Below are 15,507 nucleotides of genomic sequence, written 5' to 3' on the forward strand. Positions count from 1 at the left end.
GATTTTGGCGTTCGGGATTTTGGCTTTCGGGATTTTGATCTTTTCGGGATTTTAGCTTTAGGGATTTTGGCGTTCGGGATTTTGACTGCCTCCGTTCTTTTATTACATTTTTTATAAGATGTCAAGGACATAATCACATCGAACAGACTGGGCTTTTTTACATGGTCATTGCTTTTTTACTCCTTCATTGCTTTTTTACACGTGGAAAAAATATTCAAAAAATTGAGGCATCAAACCAATTTTCGCATCAATTTGATCTTTTTCCGTTCTCTGAGACAATATTCTGTAAAAAGAAAATTATATTTTAGTAAAATTAGCCAAATTTAAATACCTTAAACAAAAAGCAAAGAGCAATTGCCCGGTCAATTGCTTTTTCTTGACACTTCCATATTACATAGTCCGTTAACATTCTCTATTTGAATTCACTGTTCGAAATTTCATCGACCACCATCGAAATCAGCTGATGCCAGGAAAAATCAAAACAAAGGATATTTTACTCATAAAACTCTTGTGAAAACTTTTGAAATACGTTTAAAATGAGTCTAGGCTTAGTGAAATTAAAGTTTAGTATAAAATACATGTGAATAATGTGAATTACATTGTTTTGAACAACTGAAAATATTTCCCGCCTTGGACATTTTACTTACACTGGATGGCGCTGTTCTCAGTGAGTTATCTAATCGAAAAAAATGAATGTGTCATATCACTTCTCCATTGCTTCTTTGAAAATCGATTAAAAGAGCAATGGCCCAGTCTGTTCAATGCTAATGTTGTTTTTTTATTAGTTCTACGTGACCCACGTAAACCCTTAAGCCATAAGGCTAACACGTAGGTTCCATAGGTTTGATTTCTATATAACTCTACGAAATTATCAAACTCATTCATTCTCATTATGTGGAAATCATCTTATAGATGAACCCCAACAAAAAAAATTATTTATCATATGCCTAAACAAATTTCATCGTTGTGGAAATTAATACATAAACAATTTTGAGCATTTAGAATTTAAATCATTTACGAGCATTCCGCAAATGTGAAACGCTTTGCCATCCCTTTTCATTATCAATGTTTTAATATATGAAATTATTTTATTATTTCTGTGATACCTTTTTACAAAACTACGCCTTGGAATCTGAATATCAAAAACCACATTATAATGTTAATTATCTTCCAATTTCAATATTTTTGTAGAAACCACAATGTCCTGCATAACTAAGATAATAGCAATATATGAGTAATATCAAGTAAGTACAGTTTATCTGCTTTTAGTTAAAACTGTAACTTAGCATAGAAAACATGTCTGAAAGTTTCAATTAATTAGATAACTCAAATAAGCACAAGTATGGAATTCTTTGAATTTGTGGAAAAAAGTGATGATTGGGGAATGAAATTAAGTGTTGAAGATAGTGTCGTATTTAATGAATTGTGGAAAGCAATTCATGAAAAAAATTACTCCAAGGTCTCAGAGAAAAAAGACTCCAAAAAAATGAAATAATGATAAACAAAGTTGCTATATCGTATACTTTTAGTTTGACCAAGTCATGCACTCAAGTGAAGATTATTGCGCGAAATTCATTAACAAAATTATAGTTATTGGGAGACCTCACGGGGATGTAAGTCATGTAGATGGACATCTTCTAATTGGTCAGAGTCTGTGTCACTGGGCGGCAATTTGTAATTCCAAGGAGATAATGAAGCATCTTTTGGACCTCGGTGGAGATCTCAGTAAAATGTCAATAGGTTTGTTCGATTTTGCTAAACCACTCATTATGGAGCCACTAAAGGAAAAAGTACTTTCAGAAATTGATCCAAACAGCTTGAGGCATACTGAAAAGGAATCTGTCTTTCAATTAATTATGACACATTTATGTGAACCAATTAAATTTCTCACTGATCTTCTGAATCAGAGAATCAATGTTCGCGAAAAAGAGAATAACTATGAATTCATTCTAGGTATTGATAATCATTTTATTTTTGGAAATAGACATTAATTATATTATTTTTTTTAAGATTTCACCATTCTTACACCAGGAATTTTCTCAGAGAATTCCATTCGAGAGATGAATGTGTTGGGAGCAATTGTTAATGCTACAAATGATATTCACAGTGAAGAATATGAGTTACTGAAACACCCACTAATTGTATCCTTTCTCACATGCAAATGGAAGCATTTCCGCATATTTTTCTTTTTCCTAGTGTTCCTTCACCTGTCTTTCGTGCTGACTATCTCAACTGGTGCGATCTTAGCCACAAAATCCTACCAGAAATTTTACAATGACACCCATCATTGGAATTTTACTCAATTACCACAAATGACGGATGACTCTTCAAGATATTCAAGCAATACGATATTTGCAGTGAAAACTCTCAATATCATTTCAATCTCTCTGGCCATTCTTCTACTCCTACATGCGATTATACAGGTAAAGAAATTTTAAAGTGAACGAAAGGGAGTTCATAAAGTGTTTCTGATTTGAGTTGGTTAAATTGATGTCAAAGAGGCAATTATGTTTGGACACCTTTTCCATTTTTGGCAAGGCAATAACTTCACCCGAGAAGAGTTATTGCAATAACAATTCTGCCTTTAGTAAATTATACATATAAGTCAAAGACTGTAAAATATATATGAAGCACTTTTTTACGGAAACTTCATCTCATAATTCGTTTTCACACACATTTTATGTGTGAATATTCTAATCTGTTATTGCATTTGGCCTTTGAACGTTACGTCTTTGAACAGCCGAGTCGTATATTTCGTATTTTAATATTTCGCCTTTGACAGATTTAGCGTCACCAATTTCTTTTCCTAGAATACTTATTCTACAGAAATTTTGGTTATGACATTTCCCTTCGGAGTATATTTTATTTATTTATTTTTATTTATTTAAAAAATCAAACTGTCTTTGAAACTGTGCGTATTTTACTGCTCAAAATCCACGGAGAGAGCAGTATATAATCCCTCGATATTTTTACCCCTGAAAATTTCCACCTTCCACCCCTCGGAGACCACTTTTGTCAACAAATCTTCACGTTTCAGACGATTTCTGAGAAATGTCGTCACGCTGTTTGTCCATCTGTCCATCTGTCCGTCTGACTGTCGCCAGCTCTAGAGGCCAAACGGTTAGAGATAGCGACTTGGGACCTTCGGGAGACCCCCCCATAAGTCGACCCAAGGATCGTTAATATGCCCCTAATTTTTAACCTTATCCCTCCCCATCCCCTCCATCATGTTTTTTGAAATTGCACTAAAATGCGTAATGCGATTTTTTTTCATTTTTGGATATGTTTTAAAGACTATCCAGATGAACATTTCGTCTATATACGAAAATACCGTTGAATCATTCCTAATAACAGTTTTTCAAGGTCAAAGGTTTAAAGATACTAGAGAGCGCGTTTATCAAGCGAATGGGTTCATGTTTGGGCTCGTTGGAAAGGTCTTGGAATTTCCTATAAAACTGAACCTGTTCCAATCGGTTCTGAACCGGTAAAAAAACAGTTCATAGCCAATGAATAATTTTTATCCGAAAATCAATTGTATTACCCAAATAGCAATTTGGAGTAAGATTACCGTTGGATGTATGTATTCTGGATTCCAAAAACGGGTCCTATGACGGTCGTCAGGGAGTCGAATGACGGAAAGTGGGGAATAATATGACGGTAATTACGGAAGTCATTTGGCGTCATAATAACTCTGAGATTACCCGCCTACGACTAAAATATGACGCCGACTTCCAGTGTACTAATAAAAATTCTTCTCCTCACTGGATATATTTGAGGGGAAATTTCACTTGTCAAATGGCAAATAGAACTATTCAGAACTGTGAATTCGCAAAGTAATTGATATTTTCGCGTGTTTTCTCAACAATATAATAGTGTACATTGGGAGGAAAAGCTCCTTCAGTAGAGATGTTTGTGTGATTCGAAAAAGTACAGTCCCGACAGAAGTTAAGTGAAAATTAAGCATTTTCTTCATGATAAACACACAAACATTTTTTTTGCAAAATGAAATTTTGTGATTTAGGAGTTTGCTCCAGTCTCTGGAGTGTCCTGTGATAAAAATTTTGTATCGAAAAGACCTATTTAGTGAAAATTTTAAAAGATTTTTTTTGTGTTGTTGCCATCCAATGGGAAAATTTTCTACATGTCGGATGGCTCATTCAGCAATAGGAACGGCAAAAATCTTCGCAAATGTGTGTAGTGAACTAAGGAAAAATTAGAGAAATTTACATAGAACGTAGTAGAAAACGATGGAAAATGTGAAGAATTGTTGAGAAAATATTGTCTACAGTGGTAATGCAATACAAAGTTTTGAAGTGCACGTTTTCATTCAAAGTGTGTACGTCGATTTCCTACCTATGCGCTAGAGAAGGACGCCAAATGCATTGTTTTTGGCGCGTCATATTTTGTACGGAAAAATACCGTCATTTGGAGTCGCTTTTGTTAATGCATGGTAGAGTAAATTTTAGAACCGTAAAATAACGATAATATTACTAATTCAATCTTGAGTAATGCTGTGACCAAAATTCGACGAGAATACGACTAATTTTTAAGATTCCAATTAGGAGTAATTTTTTGACCATTTATTAACCAGTCATTTTTGAGTCAGAGTAATTTTTTGCGGATTGGGATTGCTTTTTAACCATTTTGGAGAATCTTTTGAATGATTTATGAATCGGTTCAAATCGGTGAATGGTAAGTGATGCGAAAGTACTTTTGAGATAGCGTCTAAGTCACGAGTTCGAACATTTCGCAAAGCCTGGAACGCTTTGCCACCCCTTTTTATTATTATGTTTATTTTAATTATCTCTTTTAATTCACTTGAGATTGAAAAAGAAAGGGTTGGCAAGGCATTCCTACTAAATGCTCGAACTCATGATTTTAATGCTATACCTCAAATGTAATTTCGCATCATTTACCGTTTACCGGTTCAGAACTTAAACTCATTCATAAATTACTCAGAGATGACCCAAAATGGCTTTGCAGTAATACGATTGAGTTTATGATAAAAATTACTTATCGGTTAGAAATTTCAAGAACTTTCCAACGAGCTGAAACATTATACCATTCGATTTATAAATTCGTTCCCTAGAGTCATTTTAACCTTTCACCTTAAAAAACCGTTATTGGGAATGATTAAACGGGATTTTCGTATAAGGACGAAATGTCCATCTGGATAATCTATAAAAAATATCCAAAATTAAAGAAATTGAATGACGTGTTTTAAAGCAATCCCAAGAAAAACATGATTTTGGTGTTAATAGTCCGGGGGTTGACTTATGGAGCGTTCCTCGAACGTTCCAAGACTTTATCTCTAATCGTTTGCGCTCTAGGCATGGTAACGACCGGACGAACAGACAAACGTACAGAGGGACAGACGGATACACAGCGTGACAACATTTCTCATAAATCATCTGAAACGCGAACATTTCTTGAGAAAGGTGATCTCCGGGTTGGGGGATGGGGATGGTGGATATTTGAGGGGGAGGGGTGAACAAATTGTAGGATTGGTAGTGTACAGTTCGAACAGTAAAAATAAGAAAAAAAAATCAACCCGTTTCCGAGACAGAGTGCTTTGTAAGTGAAATGATCACAGGCCTATCGTATAAACATTTCCCTATTAAAATAGCCCACTCTTGCTCTGTAGGCTACACCATTTAGGACAATTTAGGAATAAAAAGCGACCCACCATTTTTGACGCCCTTTATTTCTAAATTCGAAAACATCTGAAACCATATTAAAATATTTCTATATTAAAAGAAACATATTGAAATATTTTTAAATAGCTTCTTCTATTAAAAACTTTAGTATTAAGTTGATAGAGTGAAAGTACATTTTAAGCGCATAGAGCACAATAAGAAACCTCACGTTGACACCTTAGAAATTGTGGCAGTTGCAGAAAATAAAGGTCATGGAGTGAATTACAGTGTTGGTGTGTCTGCCGGCAAAATATCACCGAGAGACTCTTCTTCATTCTCGCGATGCCCAAATGTGTTTTGGATGTGAAATGAGGAAAATCTCATGGAGCAATTAATGTGATTGCGTGCTTCTGTATGATTGCACAATAAAACACGAATTTCTTGCAGGCGACTTTTATCCCACTCGTGAAGTTAATATGGGAATTCGAGGTGATGCTAAATCTCATCACAGCCCCTCTCGCTATCCTGACCTCTAGCTGTGTCATCTACCATTCTTCTGGGGAAGGATTCTTCGAGAACCATCACCGCTGGATCTTTCACATGATGAGTGCTGTTGTCCTTCCAGCTTGGATCAATCTCATGCTCATTGTGGGACGTTTCCCTCGACTTGGATGCTATAGTCTCATGTTCACAACTGTTCTCAGGAACTTCCTTAAGGTAAGAGCTTGCAGAAATGTTTTTTTTTGGGAAAACATATTCTCAAAACTCATTCTTAAATTTTAGGTTATGATCTCCTTCATCTTCCTCATAATTGGCTTTGCCCTCAGCTTCCAGCTGATATTTCTACATTCAGAATTCTTCAGTGATCCCGCACAAGCCACAATGAGAACAATTGTAATGATGCTGGGTGAATTTGATTATACTTCCACTTTTTCCCAAGAGCACAATGTGAGTTTAATGACTTTTTCGACGTTCATTTTTCAAGTCATCTCTTTTTAATCGAGAGATTTACCGGAGAAATCACGATCACATTTCGAAAGGTCACAAATTTTAAGATGTGGGCTCGAAGAGTCACAAAATGTTGAGACAGAACAGCATCTCTTCATAGTTAGATTGTAATCATTAGCGAGGGGTTTTAAGCTATATATCCCGAAAAGTTTAGGGAATAAAATTGGGATTAATATTCTTCTTTAAGTTAACTTAATTTAAGTCAGAATCCCTAGAGTTCGTGATGGCAGTCATCAAAGTATTTCCATTTTCCATTTAGTTCTTTATAGACAAAAGCATACGCACTGCCCTCCTGAAGTATATGCTCAAGTGCAAAACTTAATATACAAGTAAATATGCTTGGAAACTACACTGTAATGGGATACGAGAAGCTGTAAGAGACCTAATGCCCTAGGTACACTTACCACTTAACCATTTAATGATCAGTGGGACACTGATGTTCCAAAAACGAAAACTTTTTTTTTACTATAAAAAAGTTATCATTATCAAAAAGTTATAAACAATTTTGGAGGATTTTTCGAATGATATATGAATCGGTTCAAATCGGTTGAGAACCGGTAAATGGTAATTGATGCGAAAGTACTTCTAAGGTACATAGAATTTAAGTCACGAGTTTGAGCATTTTGCAAATCCTGGGACGCTTTGCCACCCCTTTTCTTTCTATGTTCTTAATGGATTTCACCCATAGCTCTTTTCTGGAAATCTGAGGCATTGGACTAGCTATTAAAACATCATATTATAATGAATCAAATTCTTTTAAAACACATTTACAAAAACGAATTGTTGGAAACTTAAATCGTCCGAAGATGGCGCGCTTTCCCCTATAGAGGTACGTACTACACATTACCGGTTTTTCTTTCGAACTTACAAGAACGTTCTAATCTATCAAAGCATTTGCCGTATTAACCATGGAGTTTTATCATCACACATCGCGATTTCTGCAATAAACCTTCTGTTTTATATTATTTTTTGTACACTAAATATTCCTTTGAGTATTCACGATTTTGTCTGACATTTTATTTAAAAATGAATTTTGGTATTTTTAAACAAATAAGTATAACCACAAACAATAGCCTGAAGCCCTTCTTCGTGCATGTTTTCCTATAATTATATTTAAACGTTCTTACATCAAACAATTATAGCCATTTTACTAACTCTCTAAACAATGCACAAACACAAATAATATACGACCTTCAAGAATTGAATCACTTGATGGAAAGGCATATAATATTTAAGAAAAAAAATAAATTTTTGAAAGCGATTTATCTCAGTTTCGATGCCTACAAATTACATTCACTTCTTTGAGTCATCTTCCTCAATTTTTGTAACGATATAATGATTATGATTTGGCCCCTCAAAATTGATGGAATTCATCCTAAGAGTGGGCACAAAAAGTTGGCTCTCACGAATGGGAAGTCTTGCAGAATTTTATCGATATCGCTTTTTCCCGCAGAAAGATCAGCTAAAATTTCATTGAGATTGCTAAAAAGATGATGAATCTGCTGTATTTGCCCTTCTTTGGGGATATGGAATTCTTTGGGTGAATTTTAGCGTGTACTTTTCGAAGTCTTATGCCAAAGTCTTACTTAATCATCCTATCGCTGAGGAGATTCCTGCATGCTGAAAAGTGCTCTATGCAGCAATTTATTGGTATTTTGGATGATGATTTTAAAATCCTGAAATATTTGCAAAAGAGATGCATGAAAAATGAATGTTGAATCTCTCAAATAACTGCACTCAATCACTTAGTAAATTCACTCACTGTTCCAGTATTTCATCATCGGCACATCACGACTTATATTTCTGATTTTCATCATTTCATGTTCCATCATACTGATGAACCTAACTCAAGGTGAGTATTTGCTAGTAAATTACATAAAATTTCTCACTCTCTCTGCCTTCGTGACATTTTATTCTTTCACCATCTTTTTTTAGCTCCTTAAATGACGATCTTTTAATATAATATTGAAGTAATGCCAATTAGCGATTCCCATCTTTGAGCACTATAAAATGTGTGACGATTTTTTTGTCCATCTCTCTGACGATCATTTGAAGACACTTTCACGCTCTTTGGAGGATTTTTATGTGCAAAAGACACGAGCACCATGTTACACAGTGACCTCCAGTATGTTGGTCGCGATGATCGTCAATAAATCTCCATACCAAAATGTGACTTTCCATCTTACAAGTGAACCAGTTTCTATGTTATTAATGATGCGAGGCATTTTAGTGTCCCATCAATTGCCTATTAGAACTGTGCCGTGCCAAAGACGCAGCTGCCACAGTATCCGTGCACTTTAGCCAATCCGTTGTGCAATCTCCGGGAGAGACCATCTCAATGACGCCACGGACCTTGATTTCAATCCATTCGTGGTTCACTCAAGCTTACCCATTCAAATGAGCCCTCGCACAAATCGGGTCTCACATTGAATTGCAATTAGTCCAATCACTCTATGCCATCTTTTAGTGGAGGGAGGATTTTGAGACAAATTCCGTTCATCACTGAAAATTCCATCAATTAGCTTCTAACGGTGGTCTCATTCTGAGGTTCAGCACGATATATCCTTGAACTCTCAGAACTTTCACAGTACAGCCAAAGGTGTTAAGTGAAGGACCTTCTTAATTGATTACAGGGCAGAAAATTCCTTATGTCATGTTGCAAAATGAGACAATTATCCCATGAATTTGAAATACATTTATATGCAAATTCTTTTCAAACAATAATAATAATTTGAGTGCAAAAACTCATATACTTTTTTAAACATGAATTATATATTTGTCAGTCTAAGCTATGCGGATAAATTGAAGATTTTCCGAAGAATGTCTCGACATCAATTCTGCACAGCTTCCTGATCTCGTTATGAATCAGGTGTTGTGGAGGTCTAAACTTACTAAACTTTTTGTTAAATTTTATTTTTTTTAATAAGCAAAACATATTTCAAAGTGTCAGGAAACAATCTACCTTCTAAGTAAGTATCAATTCCGAAGAAGAAGTTCACTACTTCTTCAGCAGCTGTATAGCCAAATAAATCTGACGTTAAACTTAGAATCTTTAATAGGAAGATACTATAGGACAAGGACCCTTATTACTGTATGAAGACACATCCAGCGATCGTCAGTGGAGCTTTCTTTAACATCAAAAAATAACATAAATTTTCTGTCATATCCAGAGCTTTCAATACGGACAAAATGTGAATCTTCTTCTCTTTTGATTTCTTGAAGGTCCTCAAACGGTCTGAAAGCTCTGGGAAAGACAGAATATTAGGTGAGATTCTTAACAATCTCACCTACTATAATCCTAACAAAATTTCATGTCGTCCGATCGACCTCAAATTTGGCCAAAATGTGTTTCGCCACTTCCTGATTCCGAATATATATGTGGCTAAGTTACGTTCCCGGCCGGCCGGCCGCTCTTTGGAGCTTAATAGCTCCTAAACTAAAAAAGATATCGACTTGCGGTTTTCGGCAAAGGTTATATATCGGGTGAAAATTGCAACTTGGTGCATAGACCCCCCACCCCCCACCCCTCCTTCCGGCATTTTGAAGACCCCCCTTTTTTTGTTTTCTCAATAGCTCCGCCCCTATGGCATTCAGCGGACTCAAATTTTAGTATGTTATATCTGGGCCTTAGAGCTTTCCATCAATACCAAACATAAGGTCCCCCGACCCCCCTGACCCGAGCTATAAGGGTCCAAAAAAAATTTCTTAAAATGGCCATAACTCCGGTCCTAATTGTCAGAATTTAAAAAGTGAGGGCTTTTTAGAAAGCCCTCGTGAAATGCCACTTCCTCTTCTAACATCGAAAGTTCATAAAACCACCGCTAGGGGCGCTTTTTTTAAAAAGAAAATTTTTAAATCTTAAAAGTTAAATAACTCAAAAATTCCATTGTGCATCGGGCTGAAATTTTAGTATGTTGTAGCCGTTGATTATACCTATCAAACAAAAAAAAACCTTAAGTCGATCCATAACCCCTGACCCGAGCTATAAGGGGTCAAAGTTCGAACATTGACCGGCCTCTATCTCCGGTTCTAATTAACATAGCGACCTAAATTTTACCTTTTTGGTTTCGTCTCGATGAGCACTTTCAGATGGAAGTTCAAAAAGTCACCACAGGTGGCGCTGTGATAGCGTCAAAATTCATCGAAATTCAAAGTCACTTTTCTCAAAAACGGCATTGTGCAAGTTAATGAAATTTTAGTATGTTGTAGTCCAGTCTAGGACGTTTCCAAAATGGTGCGTATGCGCGCTGTGGTTAAAACAGAACCGGAGATATGAGGGGTCAAAGTTCACAAAATTCAAAAAATCATATCTCCGGTTCTATGTGACCGATTTCGATGAGTGAGGGCTTAAACGAAAGATCTCACCAAATGCTACAACTTTCTAGAATATTTGAACTTCGTGGGACCAACACCAGGGGCGCCACAGTCGAAAAACCAATTTCAATATCACATAACCTCAATTATCTCGACTGTCGCTAAACCGATTTTGATGATTACTTCGACACAATTGTAGAACACATTTGTCTCTACATTTTGTCCATACATCATTTTCCGCTCGGACTACGCTATCACTCCGATTTTGCCGTTTAAGTGTGAAAAAAATGATTTTTCCAATAATAACGCTTTGAAATCACTCAGATGCCAATTTGACTGCCTCTACTCCACCAAGACACTTAAAATATGGTTTTAAATGGAAAGTCCCACAAAATACAACAATTCTTTGATATAGTTGAAGTTCAACAAATGAACACTTGGGGCACTCTGGATGAAAAAAAAAGTTAAGAAACAAAAAACGTCGCTTATCTTGGCTTCTGAGTAATCGATGAGATCATGTTCTATAGGAAAATTATAGAGTACATTCTGGTCTATATTTCACCCATGTATCACTTTTGTGCCAGTTCATCCAAATCCTTGATATTTTGGTTTAAATACAAAATTTGTATAATTTCACGAATTTGATTCAAGATAACTGAATGGCGACTCACAATTTCAGCTCTAAATCGAATTTGCATGCACTCCGAGTTAGCTCACGTTAAGAATCTCACCTACATAAGCCGGTTAGGATTATCTGTCCTTTTCTTCTTCTTTTTGAGGTGACACAAAGCTCCACTGCCGATTACTATAGATGAGTCCTTGTCCTTATACAATATCCACCACGCCATGGTAATATCCAACCCAGGAGGCAAATTTTTTCTTAATATAGTCTTGTAGAATTCCCTAAGTATGGCATTATAGAACCAAAAATCTTTTTATTTGCTTATAACGCTCTTGGTTCCATCACTGAGATTACTATAAGTAAAGTGACGCACTCTTAAGGATCTTAATAACTTCTATGGGAATTTCAACAGAAAATTTTCACTTTAAGTCCTTTAAAAGTGCACTAAAAGACTTGTCTAATACTTAATTCTATAAGGCAGCTATTTAGCTTCTTGGGAGGGGACCCATACTATTTTAAATTTCTGCAATTATAAAAATTCGGGTCTATTACAAAATAAGCCACGCCCCTTTTAGACTTTTTCAAAAAAAAATGAAATTTTTGTTTGTTACTCCTTCACAAAGCTTTACTTTGTCTTCACATTAAAAAAAAATTATTTTCTAAAGAGATACGATATAGTAGTTTCAGTTTAGGGGAAACTGAGGCAGTATAGTAAACATACCCAAATAGCAATTTGGAGTAAGATTACCGTTGGATGTATGTATTCTGGATTCCAAAAACGGGTCCTATGACGGTCGTCAGGGAGTCGAATGACGGAAAGTGGGGAATAATATAACGGTAATTACGGAAGTCATTTGGCGTCATAATAACTCTGAAATTACCCGCCCACGACTAAAATATGACGCCGACTTCCAGTGTACTAATAAAAATTCTTCCCCTCACTGGGCATATCTGAGGGGAAATTTCATTTGTCAAAATGCAAATAGAACTCTTCAGAGCTGTGAATTCTCAAAGTAATTGATATTTTCGCGTGTTTTCTCAACAATATAATAGTGTACATTATGAGGAAAAGCTCCTTCAGTAGAGATGTGTGTTGTGATTGGAAAAAGTATAGTACCGACAGAAGTTAAGTGAAAATTAGGCATTTTTTTCATGATAAACACACAAAAATTTTTTTTTTGCAAAATGAAATTTTGTGATTTAGGAGTTTGCTCCAGTCTCTGGAGTGTCTTGTGATTAAAATTTTGTGAGACCTATTTAGTGAAAATTTTAAAAGATTTTTTTGTGTTGTTGCCATCCAATGGGAAAATTTTCTACATGTCGGATGGCTCATTCAGCAATAGGCGAATGGCAAAAATCTTCGCAAATGTGTGTAGTGAATTAGGCAAAAATTAGAAAAATTTACATAGAACGTAGTAGAAAACGATGGAAAATGTGAAGAATTGTTGAGAAAATATTGTCTACAGTGGTAATGCAATACAAAGTTTTGAAGTGCACGTTTTCATTCAAAGTGTGTACGTCGATTTCGTACCTATGCGCTAGAGAAGGATGCCAAACGCATTGTTTTTGGCGCGTCATTTTTTGTACGGAAAAATACCGTCATTTGGAGTCGCTTTTGTTACTGCATGGTAGAGTAAATTTTAGAACCGTAAAATAACTATTATATTACTAATTCAATCTTGAGTAATGCTGTGACCAAAATTCGACGCGAATATGACTAATTTTTAAGATTCCAATTAGGAGTAATTTTTTTGACCATTTATTAACCAGTCATTTTTGAGTCAGAGTATTTTTTTGCGGATTGGGAAGGATTGATTTTTACATCTACACTAATTGGACTTATGTCAACCATTTATTCAGTGGACAAGGATCCCTGTAGTATCTACGAATTCATATAGGTCTCCTTCTATGAAGTCTATGTCTAATTAAAAAATCGTAGTATTTACAACGGCAATATGCTTACCATGAAGGTAGTGAAATGGGTGGGACCTAAAAAAAATTCAAGGTGGAGCTTAAAAATGCAATTAACACTATCTCCATACAGAAAATTAATTTTAAAGAAAATTGCAAAAAAAAGTTTTTTGTGTTAGAATCATAACGATATAAAGTTATTCTATCATTTTGAAGTATCTTCAGAATAAATAATAATGTAACGGACATATCGAGTAGTTCTAAAATCCAAAAAAGAGTATAAAAGTATTTCCCGATTGTCATTGGACTCACAACGCTGATAAGTCTATAAAAGCAATAAAACTAAACTTGATCATTATGAAATTCGCATTTCCAATTCAATTGAACCTAATAACTGAAATAACTTCTCATTACTGAGGGCCTGAAAATATTAGTCTCCAACTAATAAAGTCATTACGCGGTTTTTATGAAAATTCAGGAAAAAAAATACGTTAGAAAACTTGATGAAATTAACACCAATGCAATGTTGAAGGAGTAATTTAATGGTAATAAATACATATTTGTGTCTCTGCATGATTTTTCACGCACAAAAAAACACCTTCCTCCTCTCAAGACATTTTCATTTAGCTGAATGACATCTTTTTCAGCTCATAATCTCGCAATATTTGAAAGTATCTAACTTCTGCATTCACTCCAATCGATTTTCGAATGTAATTTATTAAATGGTATCGTGATGCTGAAGAGATGGAGTCTTGGTTGTAAGGCACGTTGGTGGAAAAAATGTTGCGATATCAATTGAATTCTAAGCACGAGTGCAGTATGAAAGTGTACATAAAATCCTTGCTGTACAACATAAGACTCCATCCTATGCATGAAAATGTGCTTCAGAAATGCAAAGATATTGTAAGAAATCATCTTTTCTTTCTTTTTTTTTGGAAGGAATTGCCGTGAACGATATTAAGTTGTTGCATGAGATAAGTCAGGAAATTCGACTGGAGAAAGAAACTCGATTTCTCTATGAGCTGGAAAATGTATTCAGTCATAGATTTGTCATTGGGCAGCCTGTATTGCGGAAATTGAAGAAACGCTTCTTTGACAATGGTACACAAATCACGTACCTAATTGTCAATAGGAAGATGAATTCACAAGGCCTCTCCGTGAGTCTCTATGGTAATAGACATTTACTTTAGTCAATTGGATTTTGGCAGAATGTTATGGAAAAAAAAGAGATTAACTTCAGTGAAAAATAAATTCTTATTTTACAGATAAATTGCTAAAGAGTCAGAGGACCATCAAATAGAACGACCAGCAACAAAAAAAAATTAAACATTCTCTCTCAAGATGATGAACAAATAGTTAAGCACTGATGGCAATAAATTATTTGAGATACATTTGGATGTTTAAATGGAGTAATGGCATATTCATGAAATTACCATAATTAACTTGTACAAATTACGAAAGTTAAAAGCCTCCCATCTCTGTCACTGATATTCCATATTTTTAAAACGTGTATTGTTGCTCAAAACTCATTTCAGGAACGGTTAATAAGATTACGGCGTATGCATTCAAGGTAAGAAATTATTCAAAAAAATAATGCTAAAATATCATATATGTTTGATGTAATAGCATTTTTTTTCTTTAGAGACCAATACACATCACAATAATTTGGAAAAGTTTATACAATACCAACCTAATAAGAAAAATTGTTAAATGTTCTAAATCCTAACACAATGAGTTTTTCTAAATATGAATCACACAGGGGTGAAAAAAACTAAGATTTTATAAACAAAAATAAATTAAGAAAATTTAAGAAAGAAACAAAAAATATAATATCTTAATTAATAACACTTTTTAGAATGTTTAAGCTCTTAAATTCAATGCTATACCCTGAAAACATAATTCGCATTTAGTGAACATAATAACTGTTAGTAATCCAACTTATTGAAATTAAGCATCATTTAGTGTTTGATACTGGGGCATTCTTTTGTTTGAGTTAGTCAATAGCTAAAAAGAAAT

At 34.9% G+C, this 15,507-nt stretch overlaps 1 protein-coding gene across 1 annotated transcript; it reads left to right on the forward strand.

Annotated features, from left to right (window-relative positions):
• The first annotated feature begins 1,666 nt into the window (after window positions 1-1,666).
• LOC129809820 (transient receptor potential channel pyrexia-like) lies at window positions 1,667-14,872 on the forward strand. The gene is made up of 8 exons (XM_055859974.1): window positions 1,667-1,740; window positions 1,801-1,953; window positions 2,011-2,423; window positions 6,084-6,353; window positions 6,420-6,632; window positions 8,415-8,496; window positions 14,431-14,661; window positions 14,757-14,872. The coding sequence occupies exons 1-8, from the start codon at window positions 1,692-1,694 to the stop codon at window positions 14,789-14,791; spliced, it is 1,446 nt and encodes a 481-aa protein (XP_055715949.1). The 5' UTR covers window positions 1,667-1,691; the 3' UTR covers window positions 14,792-14,872.
• Window positions 14,873-15,507: the final 635 nt, after the last annotated feature.

This window comes from Phlebotomus papatasi, chromosome 1 (assembly GCF_024763615.1).
Source record: "Phlebotomus papatasi isolate M1 chromosome 1, Ppap_2.1, whole genome shotgun sequence".
Taxonomy (NCBI): domain Eukaryota; kingdom Metazoa; phylum Arthropoda; class Insecta; order Diptera; family Psychodidae; genus Phlebotomus; species Phlebotomus papatasi.